The sequence below is a fragment of the Suncus etruscus genome, chromosome 18, assembly GCF_024139225.1.
Source record: "Suncus etruscus isolate mSunEtr1 chromosome 18, mSunEtr1.pri.cur, whole genome shotgun sequence".
Lineage (NCBI taxonomy): Eukaryota > Metazoa > Chordata > Mammalia > Eulipotyphla > Soricidae > Suncus > Suncus etruscus.
In genome coordinates, this window is record NC_064865.1 from 46,047,924 (window position 1) to 46,072,184 (window position 24,261).

The window sequence follows — 24,261 nt, forward strand, 5'->3', positions numbered from 1 at the left end:
AAGGATTTGGGTGATGTCTGCTCACATCAAGCATCTACTAGGGGAGTTGGGATCTGTCTTGAAGCAATTTGACAGTCACTCAAGACAGGTGTGAGAAAGCTTAGGGTAGACCAGATGTCTGTTGGGGGCCTCATAGATTGATCATTGTCCAACTGCATCTGAGGTTGGAACCCATGATGTCTAAGGCTAGCTAGTTCCTACGGCTTCTCTGTTCATCTGCTTACCCCTCTGTGTGAAAGATCAACATCATTCAGAGCCACTAAGGATTGTCCAGTGGTTTGATTAGAAATCAGCAGTGGGCTCAGTTCTGATTATCTCTTGTCCCATAGTTTTTTTTTTTTTTTTTTTTTGGTTTTTGGGCCACACCCGTTTGACGCTCAGGGGTTACTCCTGGCTATGTGCTCAGAAATCGCCCCTGGCTTGGGGGACCATATGGGACGCCGGGGGATCGAACCGCGGTCCTTCCTTGGCTAGCGCTTGCAAGGCAGACACCTTACCTCCAGTGCCACCTACCCGGCCCTTGTCCCATAGTTTTTTTTTCACAAAGTGAAATGTATCGTGCCTTTGACTTCATGACAACAGAAGGCAAGACAGCACATTGGGGGCACATAGGGATTTTCTTCCAAGCTGCCTTCTCTGAGCTCCTCTCTGCTGTTTTCTCTGCCCCTGCTACTGGGGTGTAGGAGCCGGTGCAGATTTTGTCATGCTGGGCGGGATGTTTTCGGGCCACACGGAATGTGCTGGAGAGGTGATTGAGAAGAACGGACAGAAGCTGAAGCTCTTTTATGGGATGAGCTCCGACACGGCCATGAGGAAACACGCAGGAGGAGTCGCCGAGTACAGGTGAGGCAGGACCCAGACCTTTCTTTATGTTTTTATATTTGGTTGCTTGGTTTTCCTTGTTTGTGGTGTGGGGGAGTTTACACCAGTGGTGTTCAAGTTATTCCTGGCTCTGTATTCAGGGATTATTCCTGTTGGGACATGAGTCAGGTGCCTTAACCACTGTACTATTGTATCAGCCCCCTCCAAATCCTTTTGTTGCCAAGATCTTTTTTTTTTTTTTTTTTTTGGTTTTTCAGCCACACCCGGTGACACTCAGTGGTTTCTGCCTATGCACTCAAAAATCGCTCCTGACTTGGGGGACCATATGGGACGCTGGAGGATTGAACCACAGTTCGTCTTAGGCTAGCGCATGCAAGGCAGATACGCTGTGCCCTGCGCCACAGCTCTGGCCCCTGTTGCCAAGATCTTAATGTATCTCTTACTTTCTACATAATTAGGTCAGAAACTGGTCTCAAAAGGCAACATGTTTTGGAACCAAAGTAATAATACAGCGAGGAGGGCATTTATCTTACATGTGGCCAACCCAAGTTTGATCCCTGGCATCCCATATGGTCCCCTACGCCTGCCAAGAGTCATCCCTGTGTGCAGAGCCAGGAGTAATTCCTGAGCACCACCAGGTGTGAACCAAAACCAAACCAAAAAAAAACCCCAAAATACCTATTCTGTTTATATTAAATCACCATAGGAAAGAAAACAGTGTACTAGCCCTCCTGTGTGTGTGTGTATGTGTGTGTGTGTGTGTGTGTGTGTGTGTGTGTTTGTTATTTGGGAATTACTCTTGGTTCAGTGCTCAGGGATCACTCCTGGTGAGGACTGAGTGGACCTGGCAAGGACTGAGTGGTGCTGGGGATTGAATCCAGGTAGGCCAGAAGCAAGGCACGTAGCTAATCCTCTGTCCTATCTCTCCAGCCCCAATCACCCTCATTTTAATCTAACCTACATTGCCTGAGTTAAAGGCCTGTTAAGGAGAAGGTAAGCAGAATCCTGGGACACAGGTGAGGAGACTCATACCTGCTCAGTTTAGTCGAGGGGTGACAAGCTAGACTCCTGAGGGCTGGCAGGGATCATGTTATCATGTCCCTGTGCCAGCTCTTCCTGGTCATCTTCCTTTTTGTCCTGGGATGAGTTTAGGCTGTAGAACTTAGGTGGGAGAGTGGGCCTTTTCCCAGTGCTTATGAAGTAGTGAAAGTGGATTGCTGCTTTACCAATGTTGTCACTTTACTAGCTCTGATGGGGCTCTCCCCTGTCTCATGCTCTGACAGCTGACCCTGCCAGCAGTTCCTTTTTTTTTATTTGAAGGACCAGGATTTACAGTACTATTAATGATCTGGTTTCATGCACCCATGCTCCCAACACCACAGACTACAAAACGAGCCATTTGGAAGAGATGCTCACTTCTGCTTTTCCATTTCTGCTTTTCTTAAAGGGGCCACACTTAATAGTGATGGAGAACCACCAGGGCTATACCCAGTGGTACCAGGGTTGGGGGTACGTTTTATGCTGGGGATTGAATTCAAGACTTTGCACATCTGGTACTATCTATCTGGTATTCAACTTATCTTTACAGAATCATTATTTGGGGAAATAGTGAGATAGTACACTGGGTGGGGTGCTTGTCTTGCAAAAGTCCAACCTAGGTTCTATCCTCTGCATTTCTTTGTTGTTGTTTTTTTTTTTGTTTTTGTGTTTTGGGCCACACCCGTTTGACGCTCAGGGGTTACTCCTGGCTATGCGCTCAGAAATTGCTCCTGGCTTGGGGGGACCATATGGGACGCCGGGGGATCGAACCACAGTCCGTCCTAGGCTAGCGCTTGCAAGGCAGACACCTTACCTCTAGCGCCACCTTCCCGGTCCCTTCCTCTGCATTTCTTATGGTCTCCTGAGCACTACCAGGAGTGATCTGTGCACAGCCAGGTGTAGCCTCAAAAAAAAAAAAATTAAAACCTGAAAAACATTAATCTTGTTTACTTCGCTGATAATTAATTAATAATTAAGTAGCCTTGAGCTACTTCTGGCTCAGTGGTTAGGGGTCATTCCCATGGTGCATGAGCACATGGTGCTGGGGATCAAACACAGGTCCCCCCTCATATAAAACATGTACTTGACCCATTGAGCTCTCTGTGACCCTCAACAAATTTAGAAGTCATAGTTACCTCGGAACATTTGCCCCTTTTCACCATGAGAGTAAATCTACTCACGCAGGGCAGAGACAGGGCCTGGCATCCTTTAGAAGTGCTCTGGGCATGGGCTCATGAGGCCACCATCCAGGAAGCTTCAGATTTTGCAATTGAGTATTCAGCTTAATCTCATGACCCGGATGAACATCCCAGCTCCTCCCTGGAAGCCATTTCCTACCGTACTTCAATGTACAGTCATTGTGAATTTCAGGCCGTGTGTGTGTGTGTGTGTGTGTGTGTGTGTAATTTTGTTTTGTTTTTGCAACAACAAAAAAAGTGCAGTGGAGCTTATTTACAAATGTCTCAATCTGGTGAGATGGTTCAGTGAAATGGTCCTCAGGCTTTGCATGCAGGAGATGTGGGTTTGATCTTCAGCACTGAGTGGTTGGTTCATTGAGAGAACCCAATAGTATCTGATGAGTTCTTGCCCTACGTGGCCCAAGTTCCTTCTGCATCTGCTGCCTCCACCTCCAGCCCCAGTGCCACTATTACTTAAAAATAGGGTTCAAGGTTTATTGTGGTGGCAATAATTTTGTGGTAAAATATTTCATTCCCCAAGGTGGGAGTGGTGGCTCCACCAGTAAGGTGTCTGCCTCGCCCCTGCTAGCCTAGGACGGACCGAGGTTCAATCCCCTGGTATCCCATATGGTCCCCCAATCCAGGAGTGATTTCTGAGTGCATAGCCAAGAGTAACCCCTGAGCACCAGAGGGTGTGGCCCAAAAACCAAAAACCAAACCAAACCAAACCAAAACTAAAACAAAAGCAAAATCCTTCATTCACTATCATCTATACTGCACCCAAAAGTGCATGTGGGGGGAAATAGGATCAGATGCATGATGAAGTTTATAATAATACTAATACAAATACTAATAATACTACTACTAATAATAATAATATCTGACTTCACAGAGACTGGCAGGTGTGCCAGAGCAAGGGAGGGGGTCAGAATTCTGCTCTGTGTAAGCTCTGATCTGTGGCAGCTGAGGCAGACCAAACTAAGTATCACCTCTCCAGTTCCCCATCTTTTCCATCTGGGTAAAGAGGGACCCTCAGTAGTCATGCCTTTACAGTTGCATCTTGAATCAGGTGGGAAAGAGGAGAAAGGGACTGGCTTTTGCCAGCATTCTGGAAACTTGAGATGCTCCTGACCTCTTCTGGGTATGAGATGAAGGTGCCCTTTGTCATAGGAGAAGGTAAGTGCAGGGCATTGCCCCTGGGGGCTAAGTGTTAGGTTCCACCAGTGGCCCCGGGTCCTACCCAGATGCCTGTGGTGTCTGCTCTTCCCTACTGCACTAGTTGCATTTTTCATTTAGAGATCAGTTTAGTTGGTTGCACATTTTTTTTTGTTTGTTTGTTTTGTTTTTGGATCACACCCGGCGGTGCTCAGGGGTTACTCCTGGCTGTCTGCTCAGAAATAGCTCTTGGCAGGCACGGGACACCGGGATTCGAACCAACCACCTTTGGTCCTGGATCGGCTGCTTGCAAGGCAAATGCCGCTGTGCTATCTCTCCGGGCCCAGTTGCACTTTTTTTTTTTTTTTTTGTGTCTCTGCTCTGTGTTTTGTTTCTGTTTTTGTTTGTTTGTTATATTTTATTTCTCTATAGCATTAGTTTAGGTTCTCAGGAAGGTAAAAGGAAGGCCAGATCAGAGCCTATATCACACACACAAGTTGAGGGGCAGAAAGAAGTATCTTTTTCAAATTTCAACAACATTTAGAAGCCGTATTTCATAAGAGCATCAAACCTCAGTTCTGCACCTGGATTTCAATCTCACAAAGGAAGGGCCAAAGGAATTCAGTTCTATATCCACAGCAGCCTGTTTCTGTTGTCCTGGGCCCTGACTTTGTCTCTAGGCTTCCCCTTCTCCTTCCTTTGTTCCCAGGGATTTAGCAGCTTCCTCCCTATGGTCTTGTGACAAAGGTTCCACTTTGGCCTTCTGTTTAATCAAGGCAGAGTCATTCACGCATTGCCAGTTCCTGGGCAGTCATTAACCATTTAGCTCTCAAGCTGTCCCTGGGAGATGGACCCAAATATCTTCATTTCACAGTTGAGAAGACTTGAGCTTCTACACTAAATGATTTGCAAAGTGCCCTTGGGTGTGAGAGATGACTCAGCAGACTGAACACATGCTTTCCTGCAGAAAGCCTGGGGTTCATCTATGCAGAGCATGATCCCCCCCCCCCCAGGTCCCCCAGACTTTCCTCCTGAGTACCTCCAGGCCAACCACATACAAGGAAAAAATGCCCCTTTTTTATACTCCAAAGCATGTACTCTAACTCCTGTTCTATATCTATGACCCTCTAGCTGGAGTCTTAAATCAAGATTTAAAAAAGGGGGGCCGGAGAGATAGCATGGAGGTAAGGCGTTTGCCTTTCATGCAGAAGGTCATTGGTTCAAATCCCGGCATCCCATATGGTCCCCTGAACCTGCCAGGAGCAATTTCTGAGCATGGAGCCAGGAGTAACCCCTGAGCACTGCTGGGTGTGACCCAAAAACCAAAACCAAACCAAACCAAACCAAACAAACAACACAAAGAATTAAAAAAGTTGCATTGGTGGGGTGTACTTTTTTATGACTGAACCCCAACCACAAACATGTTATGTAATCATGGTGCTTAAAATAAATATATTAATTAAAAAATAAATACATAGGGGCCAGAGTGGTAGGGCGTTGGTCTTGCATGAGTTAACTATGGACAGATTGTGGTTCAATCTCCCAGCATCCCACATGGTCCCCCAAAATAACCAAAACCAAAACCAAAACCCCAAAATAAATAAATAAATAAATAAATAAATAAATAAATGCATAATAACACCACCCAGATTAATGAAAATATTATTTTTTGTTTGACTTTTTCTTTCAGAGCTTCTGAAGGCAAGACTGTGGAAGTGCCTTACAAAGGGGACGTGGAATGCACAATTCAGGATATTCTCGGGGGATTGAGATCTACTTGCACCTACGTGGGGGCCGCCAAACTCAAAGAGCTCAGCAGGAGGGCCACGTTCATCCGGGTGACTCAGCAACACAACACTGTTTTTAGCTAACATGGACAAGCTGCCTGCCAACCTCTGGAAGCTCACTCCTCTGTCTCTCTTACACACACACACACACACACACACACACACTCACAACAACCACACATAAACATGTAGGCACATGCATGCACACAACTCACACATATGCAAACACACAAATGCACACGCATACACACACATATCATACCATACCACTGCTTTCCTCTCCCTCTTGTTATTTCATCGCTTCCTTCTGGATAGTGGAATGTGGCTGTCTCCTCTCCTCCCCCCTCCTGTTACCTGGAGGCTTTCGGGGCTCCCCCACTCATCCAGTGCCTTCCAGGGGGCCCCAAAGTGGGCATGATGGGTTAGAGGTCGGTCAGAGCCCAGTGGCCCGGATCTCGGAACCTCGTTGTTAAGACTAACATTTGCACCTTTTCTTGCTTTTTACAAAGAAGATGGTTTCACTTTAATATAATGCTGTTATCTTAAGACTTCTTTTGCGTTTGTAGGAATGAAGTGGTGATGGGGGACTGGGAGGGTCGGACTGGGAGGATGACAGAAGGAAACTGGTCAGTCTAGAATAGATAAATGTTGGTCCCTGGAGTTTCTGACCTTACACTCCAATCCCCACCCCTTCCCCAAGGTCTCTTACAGGGAAGATTTCAGGCCCTTACCTCCAGTGCTCTTCAGAGGTCCTGGGCTGGGGTCCTTTCTGTGTAAATGGGAGGGAAAGGAGAGTGTGAAAAGAGCCCCTACCCCCATGCCTGGAACATCACATTCTGTTGCCAGCACTCGATTGGTTCCTAATTCATCTGACCTGAGAAGTCTGACTTGGCCCATGGCCCAGATAGTGACCCTGAGAGAAGTGTCAGCCTCTGAGACTGAGCTAGGAGACCCCTGAAACTCAGAGTCTCCCCCATACCTGCATGCAATGTACTCTGGGGCCCAATTTCCACCTTACCAGCCCACTCTGCTGCTCTGCTTAGCTCTTGACCCCCACACTTGCACTGTCTTCAGCCCCCTCCTTTGTTTTTGTTTTTTTGGACCTGTGGTACTCAATGTGGTACTCAATGGTTACTCCTAGCTCTGCGCTCAGAAATCCCTCCTGGCAGGCACAGGGGACCAACCATATGGGATGTCGAGAAACGAACTTGGGTCTGTCCCAGGTTAGCTACATGCAAGGCAAGCGCCCTACCACTGTGCTCTCTCTCCAGCCCCTAGACCTCTCTTCTTGTGGAGATGAGGGGCTACCCTAGTGATACTCAATGGGGCTGGGACCACTCCCAGTCATCCTTGGTCTACCAAACTGGAAGGTCCAGTGCAAGTACCCTGGGCTGCTGGGGCCACCAGTGCCATTTTGCTGTGTTTAGGGGTCACCGGGAAGTCACTAGAAATATTTAGAGGGGGATCACATGGTACCTAGGACCAAACTATGGTCCCACACATGCAAAGCATGTACCCTAACCCCTATGCTATGTCCCTAGCCTCAGGATCACAACTTGCTCTCTCCCTTCTGCAGAGCCCAGAGCCTAGAGGAACGAGGTTGACCTGTAGGCTGATGAGGGATGCCAGGGGCCCTGAAAGTTTGAGCTCCTTGAAAGGTGATTTTTCTCAGGCACCAGGTGGGCTGCTTTCTGGAGCTCAGCACGGTGCTAAGCTGTGATGTCTGCAAATAGGGAAAGCCCTGTTGGTTTGGAATTTCTATCAGTCAGGAACTTTCCATCACTAGACACAAGACCCATCAGGCTTCCCCCAAGTTGCCAAGTACTGTCCAAAGTCATCTCTTGTAAACAGCCTGCTGAGATAGGAGAAATAAATAGCCAAAGAAAAGTTAGGACTAAAATGTTGAAAGGTGTCTTTTATCTCAACATCTTACTTCAGGCAGGATCATAACAAGCTTCCCCCTCAACCAATCCCCTTTCCCTCCTCAAAGGGAAGGATTAGAAAAGAGGCCTTCTGTCCTTCCCCACCACCAACTATTGGGACCTAATTTATTTATTTTTAAAATTCTTTGTTTGCTTGTTTGTCTTTGGGCCACATCTGGCAGTGCTCAGGGGTTACTCCTGGCTCTGCGCTCAGACATCACTCCTGGCACGCTCCTTGGGGGACCATATGGGATGTGAGAGATTGAACCCGGTTGGCCACTTGCAAGGCAAATGCCCTCCCTCTAGTGCTATAGCGCCAGCCCCAGGGCCCTAATTTTTAAACTGATGGGCTGTGAGCTTGTGTGAATATCTATGGGTCCCAGGGTGGATCAAACAGCTCTGGCAGTTAGCCAATGCTACACCTGCGAACCAGCCTGGAGGACCTGTGAACATCACTGGCATAAGCTTTCTCAGCTCTCTGGGGGCACAAATTAATTCAAAATTAACCAGAGAATGAGCTGCAGGTGTTTCTGTGTGCTTGGGTTTAGCTGAGTTGCATTTCTCAACTGTGCAGGTGGGCCTCACACTGGGGCTTTGCTCCTGGTTCCTTCCAGTTTTCATGTGTTGCAGAAGAGAGCCCCCCCTATTGCATTTCTCCAATTTAAGAAGCCCCCCATGTGGGATTCCAGGAAGAGAAGGAAAGACATTCCCAACCCTTTTTTCGCCAACCTGGTCTTTGCACCCCAGAACACAACGCCAAGGACACTTTTTTTTTTTTTGCAATTGGCACTGTTATTTTATTAGTACGAGTATACTGAAACAATAAACTTGTACTGGTATACAGACAATTTATTTAAAACAATTTTGTTCAAATTTTGAATCAAACATTGTTTTATTATAATAATGAAATAATTTCTACCTAGAAAACCTGCAAGCACCATCAAAGAAAGGGACCATAAAATTCAATAAACAGACTCGAGTGTATCCTACAAATAGACACACCACGATTAGAAAATAGAATATGAATTCTTCCATTTTTTTTAATATTTGTTTTAAAAAAGCTAGTGCAAGTACAATATTTTACACTGGAATTACAGAGAGAGTATGCACGCATATGGAAAAAAGTTCTCCGGTCACAATAAAAGCTCTTAACTATGTATGCACTTAACAATTTTTTTTTCTTTTCAATAAGGTGCAAAACATCTTTCCTTCCCTAGTTCTCCATACTGGCCATGCTAGACCTATAGTGCCTGCAAATGTCCTACTGTCTCTTTTCCCTTGGCCAGTGGGAGAGTTTGGATTGGAAGTTGGGTGGGTAATGATCCAATAGAAAAGCATCCTGGGAAGCCAGCTCAGAGGTGGTTCTGGAGGGGCCAGGACCTCCTCCTTGGGCCAGAAATTACTTCAGACTCTCTGGGCATTACCAGGTATCAGGCAGGGTGGTGTTAAATACACCTTTAGCTGGAAGGAACTGGGGTTGATTGGAGGGAAGCAGTGTGGACTTAGGGAGAGGAGACTGCCCCCTAGAGGCCGAAAGGACAATGTTCACAGAACTGAATGCTTGGGGCCTCCAGTTCCTTCATTGATTTCAGCTTTTACCCCACTCCTGGGCCAGAGAGCCTGAAGACTAGATGGTTTGCAAAGGAAACTACAGGAAAGTTACACACCCAGCTTGCTCTTTCTTGCATGATCACAGTCACAAGCTGGAGTCCCCTTGGGCTTCCAGAGGCTAGAAGGCCACCTGGCCAGGATTGACTGTAAACAAAGCTTCAGCAAAGGCCTTCAGACTGACCATGGAAAAGAAGACAGACTCATGGGCCATCCAAACAGCAACTGCACACACCAACTCCAGGGAAAGGAAACTTGGGTGAAGTCTTCAATGATCTGCAGTGGAAGACTCGAGTCCTTTCGGAGAAGAAAAGTTACAGAGATTCGTAGATTGTTATTGTCTAGATACTACCTATTGGCCAAATGCACTTAATGTTAATACAGCTGAACCTTTTGTATGCAAGTCATGAGGATGCGGAAGAACCGAAGCTGCTCTTCCCTCCTGCCATCGTACGAGGTGAATGTCAGCTACCAGAAAAAAAAGAAAATTTCAGACAGCAATCAGGGAAGGGGCTGAGATTCGAAATTTGCAGAATTGTTGGTGGGTTTTTGCAAGAGCCCCAGAGCTGCCCAGATTTCTGCTTGATTGATTGGTGGACAGAAAATGAACTCTGCTGAGAAGTTGCTTCACTATTTATTTTGGCCTCTAAAGATTCCAGAAAAAAAAAAAAAAAGCAAAATGAAAATAAAGTCAAAAGAGGCTTTGACATTGGAATTCAGATTTTTATATACCCTTCCCCTTTTGCAGTGAGGTGTGGAGGAGGGAAGAAGGTTGCCAATTTGATGTTTGCTATTGTTCTTGTCGTGAGTCCTGTTTTAGTGGAAGCTAGGATCCCTAGTGAAAACACTTCTTGTTCAGGATTATAATCTTTGGGTTTATTGGAACAGGAAGTGTTGAAAATATTAATCATCATCTCAAGGAAAGGGAGTTGCAATGGCTTAAGAGTTTCAACTAAAAAGGGAGCCAGAGAAGTACTTTCCGCAGAGGAATGAAACAGGATTCTCAAATTGAAGACTACAGAAGTACCCTCCCCAGAAGACAACTCTATATAACAAAAACATTAAAGTAAGCCTAGGTATAGTTTAAGAGCCTTTTACGCAGTAATTCTTCCAGGCCATAACCATACAAATCTGATCATGTAGACACAACAAATTTCTATATACAAAAAAACATGTAACTTTCAACCTTTATGCTTTTTTCATTTTTTTTTACATACAAGGTATGAAACTCATTGTTTCAACAGATCCATCTTGCAAACACTGAATGAATCGTTCGACATTCATTTTTCTTTTGTGCAATTATTTTTTTTAAAAAACAAAAACATTACTTGTACTCCTCAAAGTGAGTGCTTCAAAAAATTTATTTTCTTCAGCTTCTCAAATTAGGTGTACATTTAAAAAACATAGAAATAGATAGAGAGAGAGAAGAAGCAAAAGAAAATTCCCACAAGGTATAGTGCTACAAGGAAAAAACCCTATCAATAAGGTAACATATTTGAAGCGAGGTCATCTATATAAAAGAAAATTCTCAGCTCCGGAGTAGAGGTGCGCAAATTGTTTGGAGTTTCCCTATCAACAGAAACACAGCGCTGTCTGTGGAAAAGAGAGGAAACATAATAGCGTATGTATGTGCTTTGTTTAAAAAAATAAAGTATATTCTCGGTTTATTTATTACTTGATGTGTTTTTCCATCCTCTATTTCAGAAATTCTGGATTGAAAACACGAAAGGTAGAGGAAACCAAGGCTCCAGTTCACTTGGCCAAAAAAATGAAAAAGCTTCATTTCCTTTCCTGGAAAATCACCACTAGGAAGCTGGACTGGGCTCTATAGACTTGCCCATTTTTCACCTGGAAATATCCTGGGTGATCAGGAAATAGGAAGTGCAAAGGTTTTGGGGAGACCACAGACCATAATTTGTTGAGCTGCTTTGTTGATGCAGGAAACAGTAACCATGACAACCAATAACAGCTCAAAAAGCCTGGCCCTCTGTCCCAAGCGTTCTGCTTCTTCAACTGTATCTGAGATAGCGTGGCGTTAGTGTCTTCAAAAGCATTTGAGATTTATTTTTCTTCTCTCTATGAAGTAGGTTTCCTTAGTAGTCACAGATGTTAGAGGGTATTGTCAATTGTTTCCTTAAAAAAAAAAAAAAAAAAAGACCAACGCAGAAAAAAAAAATGCCAAAGCTACAACAAAAATAAATTTTGGCAACATATTTCCGTAAAGATCAAACTATGTGCAAAGAGTGGATTTATGATTTGCTAGGAGCTACTGTTCATTTCGAACATGCAGCATTATATTGCAATCTATGCAGGATCTACAGGAGTAATCCACAAGATGCAGGAAATCCAAACATTCCTTGAAGTTGTACAACCCTACCCCAGAGCAGTCAAAGTGCTGCTTCCTCACACATCAGTATACCACACACACGCCAGCCCCGTCCCTGAGTAAGAGGTGTGAAAGGTCCCGCAGAGTTCCTTGTAGGGGAGAAGGAAGGGTGCCGCCACTTCCTGGTGGGGGGGAAACCCAACACATTCACCGAACAGAAAACATACTGGGTCACAATTTAGAGGCAGAAATGAGATCAACGACGACAGGGATTTAAAACAAAACAAAACAAAACAAAAAAATCAAATCAAATCTCCTAAACCAAATCAGGTCAGTAGGGGGAAATAAAAAATAAAAATAAAAAAAATTGACTGACATAGAAGATTCTCCTGAAAGTCCAAATGAAAATGTAATTTGGATTTCCACTTGAAAAGATTTGAGGTAAGTGGCATCCATGTCTGTATCCCCCCCCACCCCAGCCCCCCCCAGGTGGTCCAGACAAAAGAATTCTCAAGTTCAACATTCTAAGGAACAGTCATTATTTTTATATATATATATATATATATATATATATATATATATATATATATATATATATATATATATATATATATTTAGAAATCCCTACAAAGAGAGGTTCTTATTTGTTGGTTTCTTATTATTATTTTTTTTTCTTTTCGCCCTGACTAATTTCTTGGTGATTGTGTTCCATTGTAAACGCAAAAGGCCTGCTGTTATTAGTTTAAAAATGGAAACCAGGAAAGAACCAACGAAAAGACGGCTGTCAGTTAAATATTGCAAAGTGGACATAGTTACAGAGGCACGTAGCTGATCCTCATAAGCTGCACGGCACTGAAGAAAGGTCTACGCCTGTCATTGTGGGTGTCTGCTACACAGGAGCGGTGACAAAGGCTGCCCTGGGCTTCTGCCAATGTGTGAGGAGGTGGCCTGTCCTCTGGATGGTCTTCCTATTCGAGGATAGAGCTGCCACAAAGGAGTGATAGTCATGGTGCAGTCACTGCCTGAGCCTCCATACAGAAGCACAGTACCAAGTCTCAAGGACACAGATCTCAGGTGTTTCCTGGCCCACCGTGGAAAGGACGTGGCCAGTGGGTCGCTCCTGGCTACACTTCTCCAGAATGCACCTTAGACGGGAGTCAGCCTCCTTCCTCTCCAGACTTCACATTCGCTATTCCTTGTGATGACAAGGGCACTGCAGCTGTCCCCCTAGATCTCCTTTTGCTTGCTCTTTCTGCAACACAGCGATAGACACCAGGGAAGGGGGGCTCCTGGGAAGACAGCCTGCCTCCCGCGCTCATATCCTCAGCAAGGGGAAAGTCAACTGCAGAGAGATTTTTTTCCCCCCTTTTCTGGCTTCCATTCCTCTGGCCAGAACAGGGAAGATGGACCAGACAGGAAAACAAGCCAAAGGGATATACGAGCTTTTAACTAGAGCGCACTGGTCAGATTCTATTGGCACAGAAAGTATTGCACATGCTAAGGAAAAGCAAGAGAATGAAATGGGGCCATGTTTAGAAAGAACCAATTAGAATTCCTATACCTGAAAGAGCAGAAGCACACAAATGATGATGTATGTTCCTATTGCTGCAAACCATGTTATATTTTCCCATGATAGTGTTGGTTTCGGTGGATCCAAGTTAGTTCAATACTGAAAGTCAGCCCAAAGGTGATGGATTGATGTGTTTTTCTGAGTCCACATGAGTTGCTGTCAATAATGGTATTACTGATGAAGACAAAGTATGTCAGCCTGGTTCTTCCTCTTATCATCAAAGGTTACAGACAAAAAAGAAAAACGAACCTAGTCATCGCAAGTGCCCTGAGCAGAATATATGGAAGATTAAGCAAGTTCTCTGAAAAGACACATTTAAAAACAAAATATTTTTTTTCTAAAAAAGGGAAAGAAAGAAAGAAAAGAAGAAGAAAAGACAGCACTAAATAAGCAGTATGACTTTTAGGATGGCCAAGCCAGTTCTCTGCTAGCATTTCAAAGGAAATCAAGACTGGTTGCCGTAAACCTCCGTAAATGGTTTTGGTACACCCCAGAAAAACGGTTTTGATAAACTGTTAATTCTGGTGAAAAGAAACTGAAAACAAATACTAGATAAGCCAAGATGTGAGTTTGAGGTTATACTTATTTTTTTTTTTTTAATTTGTGAAATGGAATTCTATTTTCAATGGTACAGGGAAATTGGGCATTGGTTCAAATTAGTTGTAGTCATTTAAAGTAAGAAAATATAATTTTTTCTCTCCACTTATAAAACTTTTAAACTGCATTTTAAGATGGCTACTCAAAACCCACAATCTTTTCATCTCTCTGAGAATAAAAGGTTTAAATTATGGAAACCCTTTCTGGGCTTGTACCAAACATAAAATCTTGATTTCAGATGGGAAGAAAAAGTCATTCTGAAAATAACATCAATACCAACAATAATAAAGTAATTGTTTTTTTTTTTAAAAACTCGTTCACATACATAAATGTCTTCATGGAAAATTCTTTCAACCATTCTGAAGAAAATTCTCAGAGTTATCCTGCTAACACCTGACTTCTGTGACAGATGTGGTTAAAAAAAAAAAAAGACCAAAATGAATTTTGAAAGGAACATAACCTTATAAAATGGCCTAGAGTTTAGGCAGGTTAGAAAGTAATTTTGCTACATTTATTTATGCTCGTTCAGTCCCCCAAACCTTTCCCACATTGTTATTAGATAAAAACTGCAGGAATATCACACAAATTATAAACTCAAGATGTGCAAATCGCAAGGTTCTTTAAAAGTTCATCTTTAAAAAGAAAAAAAAACACTGAACAAAAATGAGTATTCTTTTTTTCCATCCCTTTTCTCTCAGTTTCTCTGCCAGCTCTGCAGAAGCTTTGAATTCTTTCTCCAACATCAAAGTGAAAAAGTGCCCCCTTGGTGACCATCCATTGTTACAGACTAGTTCATAATTTACATTCATCCCTTGAAATCACGTAGAAACTTCCCATATCTTGCTCGTGAGAAACTGCAGAGCTGAAATGTAGTTACAGTGTTGAAAAAAAAAAAAAAAAAAGAAAGCAACTTTACTTCTTGTGTTTGTTTTTGTCTTCCCAAAGAGTTTAAAGTGAGATACAGTACTTGTTGAAGGATAGACCAAGATGCTTGGTAATAAAGTGAACAGCATTGGTTTTTTTTTTTTTTTTAAGTGCTTAGAGATAGTAAATAATCTATATGCTCATCTTCAAAATCTAATTTCTCACGTCACACTGAAATCTGAAAAAACAAAAAAAGGTGGCACCCGAGTTGTTCATAGTCATGAACTATAAACAGTACTAGAGTTAAAAGACAAAAAAAAAAATCTGTGAATCCAATGCAAAGAGCTTCCCCTGCTCTCACTTCATCAAGGGCAGTTTGCAAAAATCTCTTGGGAGCCAAGTCAAACGTAATAACCTGGTTGGTTTTCCTAACACTGCACAGAAACTGAACGGGTTTGTTTGCTCGCCTACCACCTGCACTTGGAAGCCATGCAAGCAGGGACAGCCCGGTCCACCCCGAGACACCACTGCACTAATAAAGCAGAAACAAAATCCCACGTGTGGCAGTTGCTCTTAAAAAAAAAAATTCAGTGCAGTCAGGCCCCATAGGGGGAAATAGATATCTATTGGATGAAAAGTTGCTTTTATTGTCAAATAAGTTGGAGGGGTGGGGGAGAAAAAAATAAAGTTTGTTTTTTTTACATGGTGGCCTTTCCAGCCACAATTGGGGACCTAGCCAGGAGGCCCCAGCAGCGGGAATTCCTGATATTGATTTTGCTTGTAACAGCCTCCAGGGGACACGAATCCTGGGCTTGCATTTCTGGGCACAGAGCGAGCTGCAGAAAGGTGGAGATGCCCAAGGATGGCATACACACACGCAGGCAGCCCCTGACTTGGCCCTTCCTGCAGGATTTCTGTGCAGAAGCAAGTCAGTGCCCCCTGTAGATGTTTCTAGGCCTCCCACCGGGGAGGACAGGCACTGGAAAGCCACCCTGGGTGCCATTAGAGCTGCCTGAGCCTGCCCTGCCCCTTGTCCGCTGGACACCAATGGTAAAAACAAAAAAGCATCTGCACCTATCTCCTGCCGCCACACCAGCTGTAAGTCCAATGACAAGGTTAGAACAGAAACCTAAAGGGAGAGGATAACATGTAAATACTGTGTTATTTAGCCTACAGTACAGTAATCTGGATACAAATGATAAGTGGGGGCCAACTCGCTGTGGCCCCAAACTGCCTCTACTTGCCTAGGTTAGATCGGCCTTCAATGCAAATCTTAACCTCCTGAGGGATCAGAGAAGGCTTGGGAAGAGTCAAAGGTGGCTCGTCCTCCGACTTCTCCAGTTTGCGGGTCTCCGGGGCCGACCACCTCCTCTTCCTCCGGGCTGCGGGCTTGCTGGGTTCAATTTTGGTAAGCAAGGGCGCGGCGGGCAATCCTGTCTTTTCGGGAAATTTGAGTTCTCCATTCTCCGAGAGCATCTGGGCACTTCCCTGATTAATTCCGTTCTCCTGCTCGGGGTACCTGTGTCTACTGCCTACCAGGCCATCAGGCGTTGAACGCTTCAGCAGGCCACAGGCAGGATCCACTGGCTGGCCCTTTTTAACAGAGCCATTCTTCAGGTTCTTGAGGGTGAGTGAGATGCAGACATCCCCAACGGAGAGTTTGGAACACGGCAAGTCAAAGAGCTGGTTGGTTCTCTCGGGACAGCAGGATGACCAGCCCTGCCCAAACACAAAAAAGGGGTACTCTACCAAAACTTCAACACTGACCTGCAGAGACACAGAGAGACAGAGAGAGGGGATGAAAACATCATCTGCTTGGGAAAACTGGTGGAAAATTCCACAACACGCAAATTCTACCATTCTGCAAATGAGGGCCAGGAATGCAAATATATATACCCGAATATAAGGGTTGGACAGAAAATAAAAGTTAGGTGTCAAAGTTTACTTAGTGTTGAAGTCTGGGCATGATTTAGGCCCAACATTCTGGTATGAACATCCATGAGGATGCTCTGGATATAGAAACTAAGACTGGCCTTAGAGACAGCTGGCTTGAGATAACATGGAACCCAGCTCACATACCCATATGAACCCAGTCATTCCCAATAGAATCAATAAAATTAGACCCAGCTACAGACAAAAGTCTTTGGGTTTCCTATGCAAGTATCTGGTTTCCATTTCTTTGGTTCTGGATCGGCTGCTTGCAAGGCAAACGCCGCTGTGCTATCTCTCCGGGCCCTGGTTTCCATTTCTTACAGCAAGCAAACATCTTGAGTTTTGTTCCCATCCTTTTAGCTTCGTTTCCCCATTGTTTGTGGGCCTTTGTGATAAACTACCCTTGTTCATAATCACGTGATCTAGTCATGGAAACCAGGCCAATAGGATAGAATAAAAAAATGCAGCGGGAGACCTAATAAAGTTGCTATTGATCAGCAGTCTGTAGTCTGGGCTACTCAGCAATCCATCTTCATTTCATTCTTTCCGGCTCCGTGCACTAGGTACCACACACATACTACTAGTTGGTACAACTCAGTACTCAGAGTATTTGCTAGCTTTATGGCTGGTCTCTGTGAAAACAAGATGGTCAAATCTTGCCCTTGAGTCTCCTGGATCATCTCAGCACACAGCCCCCTGAGCTAGGGTTTGCAGCTGATTCCAGAGTTGCACATGAATGCTTGTGTTTTCTTAGCTCACTGGACAAATGCTGTCCTTCTGCAAAGAATCTCAATGTGGACCAGAACCAGAGTATTTCTGAGAACATCTGAACTTCCCTCCATTCACCTTCATCCTAAAGGCCCTTGCTTGAGACAACCAGAAAGTCCATTTAATGTCACTGAGAACTACTCTGGTTTGACATTTGCAAACATCTTTAAAGAAAAGCTGACTTCCAGCCCTTTCAGGTCCTTACCAGTGACTGTTTTGTCCTTTCACTTCTTGTCTGGTGTCTGGTACCACGAGGGCAAGGGAGTTATTAGCTTACACGTTGTTTTTCTGGTTCAGAAAATACTTAGTTAAATACTTAGTTTCCTTTAGCAAGAGGGTTGATCCAAATTACCCAGTCTAGGGCCGGAGTGATAGCACAGCATAGGGCTTTTGCCTTACATGAGCTGACCTGTGACAGACCTAGGTTCAATCCCCGGTGCCCCATATGGTCCCTCAAGCCTGCTAGAAGTGATATTTGAGTGCAGAGCCAGGAGTAACCCCTGAGTGCCACCGAGTGTGGCCCACTCCCCCCCAAAAAAGGCCAAAAAAAAGTCCCAAAACACTAGAAACTAAAAAAAAGCCAACAAATTACCAAGTCTACTTTTAGAAAAGTCACTGAAAATTGACTTCATTGTTCTCTTCTTTTTTATCATATAGCATAAAATGAAAGAAATTAAATTCCCATGAAAATTGAATTGTTACAAACCCCAAGTGAATTTAAACCTAATTGCAAGATAGTAGAAAGACTATCTCTGGATAATTGCCCACTCTCTACACACGCCATTTCTTTGCCTTTGTTCACATACAGGGTAACTCCAGGAATAGCTTTGCCTCGCAAACACATCTCTGCTTTTCCTCTCTTATTTAATATAAAGCGTTCAGACTTTTGGCTTGATGTGGACACAAGAATGGACAGTGAGGAGCAAAGCTATTTTTCTTTTTTTTGGGTCACACCTGACAGTGCTCAGGGGTTACTCCTGGCTCCATGCTCAGAAATTGCTCCTGACAGGCATGGGGACCATATGGGACGCTGGGATTTGAACTGATGACCTTCTGCATGAAAGGCAAAGGCCTTACCTCCATGCTATCTCTCCGGCCCCTAATATAGCACTGTATATAAGAAACATTGTTTCTTATCTTTTTTTTTTTTTTTTTTTTTTGGTTTTTGGGCCACACCCGGCGGTGCTCAGGGGTTACTCCTGGCTGTCTGCTCAGAAATAGCTCCTGGCAGGCACGGGGGACCATATGGGACACCGGGATTCGAACCAACCACCTTAGGTCCTGGATCGGCTGCTTGCAAGGCAAACACCGCTATGCCATCTCTCCGGGCCCACAAAGCTATTTTTCTCCTAGTTGCTTGTTCTTGCTAATATTTATCCTCAGCAATAATTTATTTTCTCCCGACTACTTATATAACATAAATAATCTGGATAATGTATGCCTTAGTTTATTTTTTGCTTCAGTCTGAATATATGTAAACATTCATTTTCTCCCCTTTACTCAGGAAAGATTTTGCTCCCAGTATATTTTAAATACAATTGCTATATTTCTGACTTTGTTTCCTTCCTGTATCCCATTTATGTGAATTTCACCTTTATCCCCTTTGGAACATCATTGGGCCCCATATGATCCCCCTCATTGAGAAACACTACACTAAAGTATTTATAAAAATCCATTTTTTTGCATTGGTGAGGAGTGTTGGACATTGTATGACTGCAACTCAATCATGAACAATTTTATAAATATTTTATGGGATTCAATGAAAACATTTATTTAAAAAGGAATATGGAGGGCCGGAGAGATAGCACAGCAGTAAGGCGTTTGCCTTGCATGCAGAAGAACGGTGTTTCGAATCCTGACATCCCATATGGTCCCCTGAGCCTGCTGGGGGCAATTTCTGAGCATAGAGCCAGGAGTAGCCCCTGAGCGCTGCCAGGTGTGACCCCCCCCCAAAAAAAAATAAAAAGGAATATGGAAATATCCATTTTTTGCTTTATAAATAGGATTGTCAAAAAGGCATAAGCAATATTGTTTTCAGGTGGTGAAATGCAGAGAGTGAAACTTGGGCCTCATACACATATTCTGTGTCCAGAATATAGACTCTTGAAAATTCACTTATTTTCATTTTTACTTTTTGAGTCATATCTGGCAATACTCAGGGGTTACTCTTGGCTTTGTCCTCGGGAATCACTCCTGGTGGGCTCGAGGGACCATATGGGATGCTGGGGATTGAACCCCTGCTGGCTATGTGCAAGGCAAGTACTAGACCACTGTACTATCACCCTGGCTCCTAATTTTTGTGCTGGGATTGTAGCTCACCAGTAAACCACTTTCCTTGCATGCATAAGATTTGGAGTTAAACTCTGGAATTAAGGGAAAATAAAATAAGGTGATTATTAACAGTGAGTGAAGAAACCATACTAAAGAATTTTTTTTCCCATTGAGAAGATATATGGTTCTCTCTGCATCAGATCCCCTGTAAGAGGTAGTATTGACTATCTCAAAACATCAGGGGCTGGAGCTATAGCACAGCAATGAGGGCATTTGCCTTGCATGCAGCTGACCTGGATTTAATTCCTGCATCCCATATGGTTCCCTGTGCCTGACAGGAGTAATTCTGAGCACAGAGACAGGAATAATCCCTGAGTGCAACTGGGCATAGTCCCCAAAACCAAACCAAACCAAACTAACACCACCAACAAAAACATATAATTGTCAACAGGCATTATTTTGGGTATGAAATAGGTTATGGTATGTTGTGACCTGGGTTACCTGAAACTGGAAAATGAGGAGCTAGAGAGATATTGAGGACAGGAGGGTTGGCATCTGCCTTGCAAACAGCCAACCCAGGTTTAATTCCCAGCACCACACATGGTCCCCAGGGCACTGCCAGGAATGATACCTGAGCAGAGTCAAGAGTAAGTCCTGATCACATAAATTGTAAATAAAGATACTTCCCTTAAGAAATGAGGAGTAGGGGCTGACGTGGTGGTGCTAGAGGTAAGGTGCGTGCCTTGCCAGTGCTAGCCTAGGACGAACCTCGGTTCGATTCCCCAGCGTCCCATATGGTCCCCCCAAGCCAGGAGTGACTTCTGAGTGCATAGCCAGGAGTAACCCTTGAGCGTCACCGGGTGTAACTCAAAAACCAAAAACCAAAAAAAAAGAAAAAAAGAAAAGAAATGAAGAGTAGGGCCAGACTGATAGCACAGCGGTTGGACGTTTCCCTTGCACGCCGTCAGCCCAGGATGGACCCGGGTTCAATCTCCATCATTCCATATGGTCCCCTTAGTCTGCCAGGAGCAACTTCTGAGTACAGACCCAGGAGTAACCCCTAGGCACCACTGGGTATGAGAAAGGAAGGAAGGAAGGAAGGAAGGAAGGAAGGAAGGAAGGAAGGAAGGAAGGAAGGAAGGAAGGAAGGAAGGAAGGAAGGAAGGAAGGAAGGAAGGAAGGAAGGAAGGAAGGAGCAGAGAGATAATACAGAAATGAGGACACTTTTCTGGATGTGGCAGACTGGATTTGATGCCCCACACCACAGATTGGCATCAGCAGCTGTGATCCCTGAATACAGAACCAGGAGTAAACCCTGAGCCCTGCAGGGCATGGCTAAAACAACAACAACAACAACAACAACAAACCCAGCAATAACAATTTGTTTAGGTTTTTGGACCACGACTCAGCGGTGCTCAGGAATCACACCTGGCAGGCTTGGGGACCACATCGGAGAATGGGGAACAAAAGGGAAGTGGAAGGAGAAGTTTCCATAGGACCCCGTTGGTTGTGGCAACCCTGGGGTTCCTCTCTGCTTTGGTGACCTCAACCTACAAGGTCCCAAACAGCAGCCACTCGGGCTTCACCTAGCGAAGGGTCTTTGTCATCGCCCAGGCCCATTTCATGGGGTCAGATTGCTCATTCCTCAGCTTAGCAGGTCCAGGTCTGGAATCAGACCATACTCGATTCTGCACATATGCAGATCACAAATCGATCCTAGCTGTTCTTCCTCCTGGAAAGAACTCTCTAGAAAACGACCACTGCTCTCTACTGCCTTCTCCCTTTGCCCAAACTAGTATGACACAGGCACGGGGACCTCTGCTGGCCCTCTACTTCTCAAAGATGCCTGCATCCTTCCAGTTAGGCCTTGCTTTCCTCCTGCTGGAACCTCCCTTTTGGCCTTGTGGGGCTAACCCTTTGCCAACCCTTCTCAAGAATGTTTCCCTGACTGCCCTATTTCAAATAATCCACCACCAACACCCAGTTTCACTATACAATAACTGCTTTATTTTTATGCAGCCACTGTCAATTTTTCTAAATGCATTATTTTCTTACACGTTTGTTTCACCTTTCCCCCACCTGCAAACACAAAACTATATATTCCACAAGGCCCAAGTAGATGCTCGGTATAAATAGAAAATACTGCAATGCTGCAATTCGCCAACAGAGAGCAGCGTCGAGACACTGGCTGTGCCTGGCCTAGTTTCTTTCAACAGCCAAGGCTCAAAGGAACTTGGAGGAAACCTGGGGTGCAGTGGAGGCAGGCAGCGGCTTTTCCGGGGTCCAGCCTGGAACCCCAGCAAGTTTTCTGGGCTGAGCCAGAACTGCCTATTTAGGGAGCTCCAGGATCTCACCGAATCACATTTTTATCCCTTTCTCTCCACTCTCAAGGTTTCTTGCAGCTTTATCCAGCTAGGCGAAAAAACATTTGTTTTATGCTCCTGTCTGGGGTTCGAATGATTAAACCTCAATGGAAATATATTCTTGGGGGACAGCACCAAAGATAAACCAAAGCAGGTGACATGACAGCTGGCAGCTCAGCAAGGCTTTTTAACCCTTACTGCCCATTCCACAAATGTAACCTATTTTTGCAAATGCCAGAAGCATAGAAATGCACTGGATGAAATGTGAACAGTCTTGGTCCTTTGGTCAGCTTCAGTTAGTCTCTGCCTTTCATTTCCCACATTCCCCCCCCCTTTTTTTTTGGAGGGGGGCACACCCAGCAGCACTCAGGGGTTATTCCTGGCTCTGTGCTCAAAAATCACTCCTGGTAGGCTCAGGGGACCATATGGGATGTCAGAGATTGAACCCGGGTTGGCTGCCTGCAAGGCAAATGCCCTATCTGGTTTTTTTTGGGGGGTACAACCAGTGCCCTAAGACAGTTCTCTTTTGGGGGGCACACCAGGTGATGCTCTGGGGCTACTCTGGGCTGTGCGCTCAGAAGTTGCTCCTGGCTTGGGGGACCTCAGTCCATCCTAGGCTAGCACCAGCAAGACAGACACTTTACTGCTCCTTGTCACCTCTTGGGCCCCTGTTTTTTTTTTAATTAATACCTTTATTTAAATACCTTGATTACAAATATGATTGTAGTTGGGTTTCAATCATGTAAAGAACACCCCCCTTCACCGGTGTAACATTCCCATCACCAATATCCCAAATCTCCCTCCTCCTCACCCCACCCCTGCCTTTACTCTCTTTCCTCAATGTGAATGAATGAGAGAAGTTTTATTTTTTTTATAAGGCAGCTGTTTTTTTTGGGGGGGGGTCACACCTGGCAGCACTCAGGGGTTACTCCTGGCTCTATGCTCAGAAATCGCTCCTGGCAGGCTCAGGGGACCATGTGGGATGCCAGGATTTGAAGCACCAACCTTCTGCATGGAAGGCAAACGCCTTCCCTCCAGGCTATCTCTCTGGGCCCCCAGCAGCTGTTTTCTAAAGAGCATTTTTGCTTAACACTTTCCCAAATGTACACATTCCTCCTGCATCTGGGAGCAATGAGATCACTCAGAAGCTGGATTTCAATGGCTGTGCCTTGCTTCCAGTGACATTTCTCACTTAGTGAAGAACTTGATTCTGTTCTTTTATTCCCCATATTTTTTTCCAGCCACATGGGACAGTGGTTATTCCTGGTGGTGCTGGGAATCAAACCTCTGCTTTCTCCAGCATGCAAAGCACAAACCCAGTCTGTCTGTGAGCTCCTCTCTGTGGCTCCGGTTCCCTTGTAACCTGCAGAAAGAAGCCAGTCCAGCTCTCCCTGAGGGCCAATTTGCGAATGACCTCAGCCTTGAAGAAACTAGAAAACCCCACAGCAGTGATGACAGGGCAAGAAAGCCATTTGCAGGAGTAGGGAAGGGGGAAAAATAAAAGTCATTTGCCTCTATGTTTGAAAGTAATTAATGAATACGATTAATCACAATCCTTTGTGAAGTGAAAATATTTATATTTAAAACATCTCACTGAGTTCCAGCTAAGCCTGAGAGTCTTTGGTAAAAGGAAAGATCAGGTTTGTTCAGTAAAGCCACACCCGGAGCTCAGACACCTCTGGACACAAATCCCAAAATGACAAGCTGAGTTGCTCACATACTCTAACTAGGCTCTTGGAGTTTCCACTGGGACAGCAGTAGAAATGCAGGTAGGACAGTGCTCGACCTACATCTAGAATCCTCATCTACCACTTGCTCTCCTCCCTGGCATCTGCTTAAAATGCATCCGTCATCCAATGTTGAAAAGCAATACACCGTCAGAGGTCAGAGCCAGAATAGTGCATTGTGGATTGCCAAGGGAAGGGGAACGGTCTGAAAGCACTTCACTCTGTACAGGTCCAGCTTTGTGGCATTCTGGAAAATGCAGTGCTGAGATGGATGGTCAGGGGTCTCCAAAGCTTCTAGGAGCAGGAAGATAGTGGTGGAAGGTGAAGTGACAG

The 24,261-nt window shown here is 44.6% G+C and overlaps 2 protein-coding genes across 2 annotated transcripts in view; one reads left to right on the forward strand and one right to left on the reverse strand.

The window, feature by feature from the left end:
* Window positions 1-6,145, forward strand: part of GMPR (guanosine monophosphate reductase) — a 45,065-nt gene extending 38,920 nt beyond the window's left edge. The window contains exons 8-9 of the mRNA XM_049765271.1: window positions 684-843; window positions 5,884-6,145. Of these exons, the coding sequence (XP_049621228.1) occupies window positions 684-843; window positions 5,884-6,064 (341 nt within the window). The 3' untranslated portion in view covers window positions 6,065-6,145. The remainder of the gene's footprint in view (window positions 1-683; window positions 844-5,883) is intronic.
* A 9,410-nt stretch (window positions 6,146-15,555) lies between these two features.
* Window positions 15,556-24,261, reverse strand: part of ATXN1 (ataxin 1) — a 373,070-nt gene continuing 364,364 nt past the window's right edge. Inside the window, exon 6 of the mRNA XM_049765242.1 lies at window positions 15,556-16,634. Coding sequence (XP_049621199.1) covers window positions 16,104-16,634 — 531 coding nt within the window. The 3' untranslated portion in view covers window positions 15,556-16,103. The remainder of the gene's footprint in view (window positions 16,635-24,261) is intronic.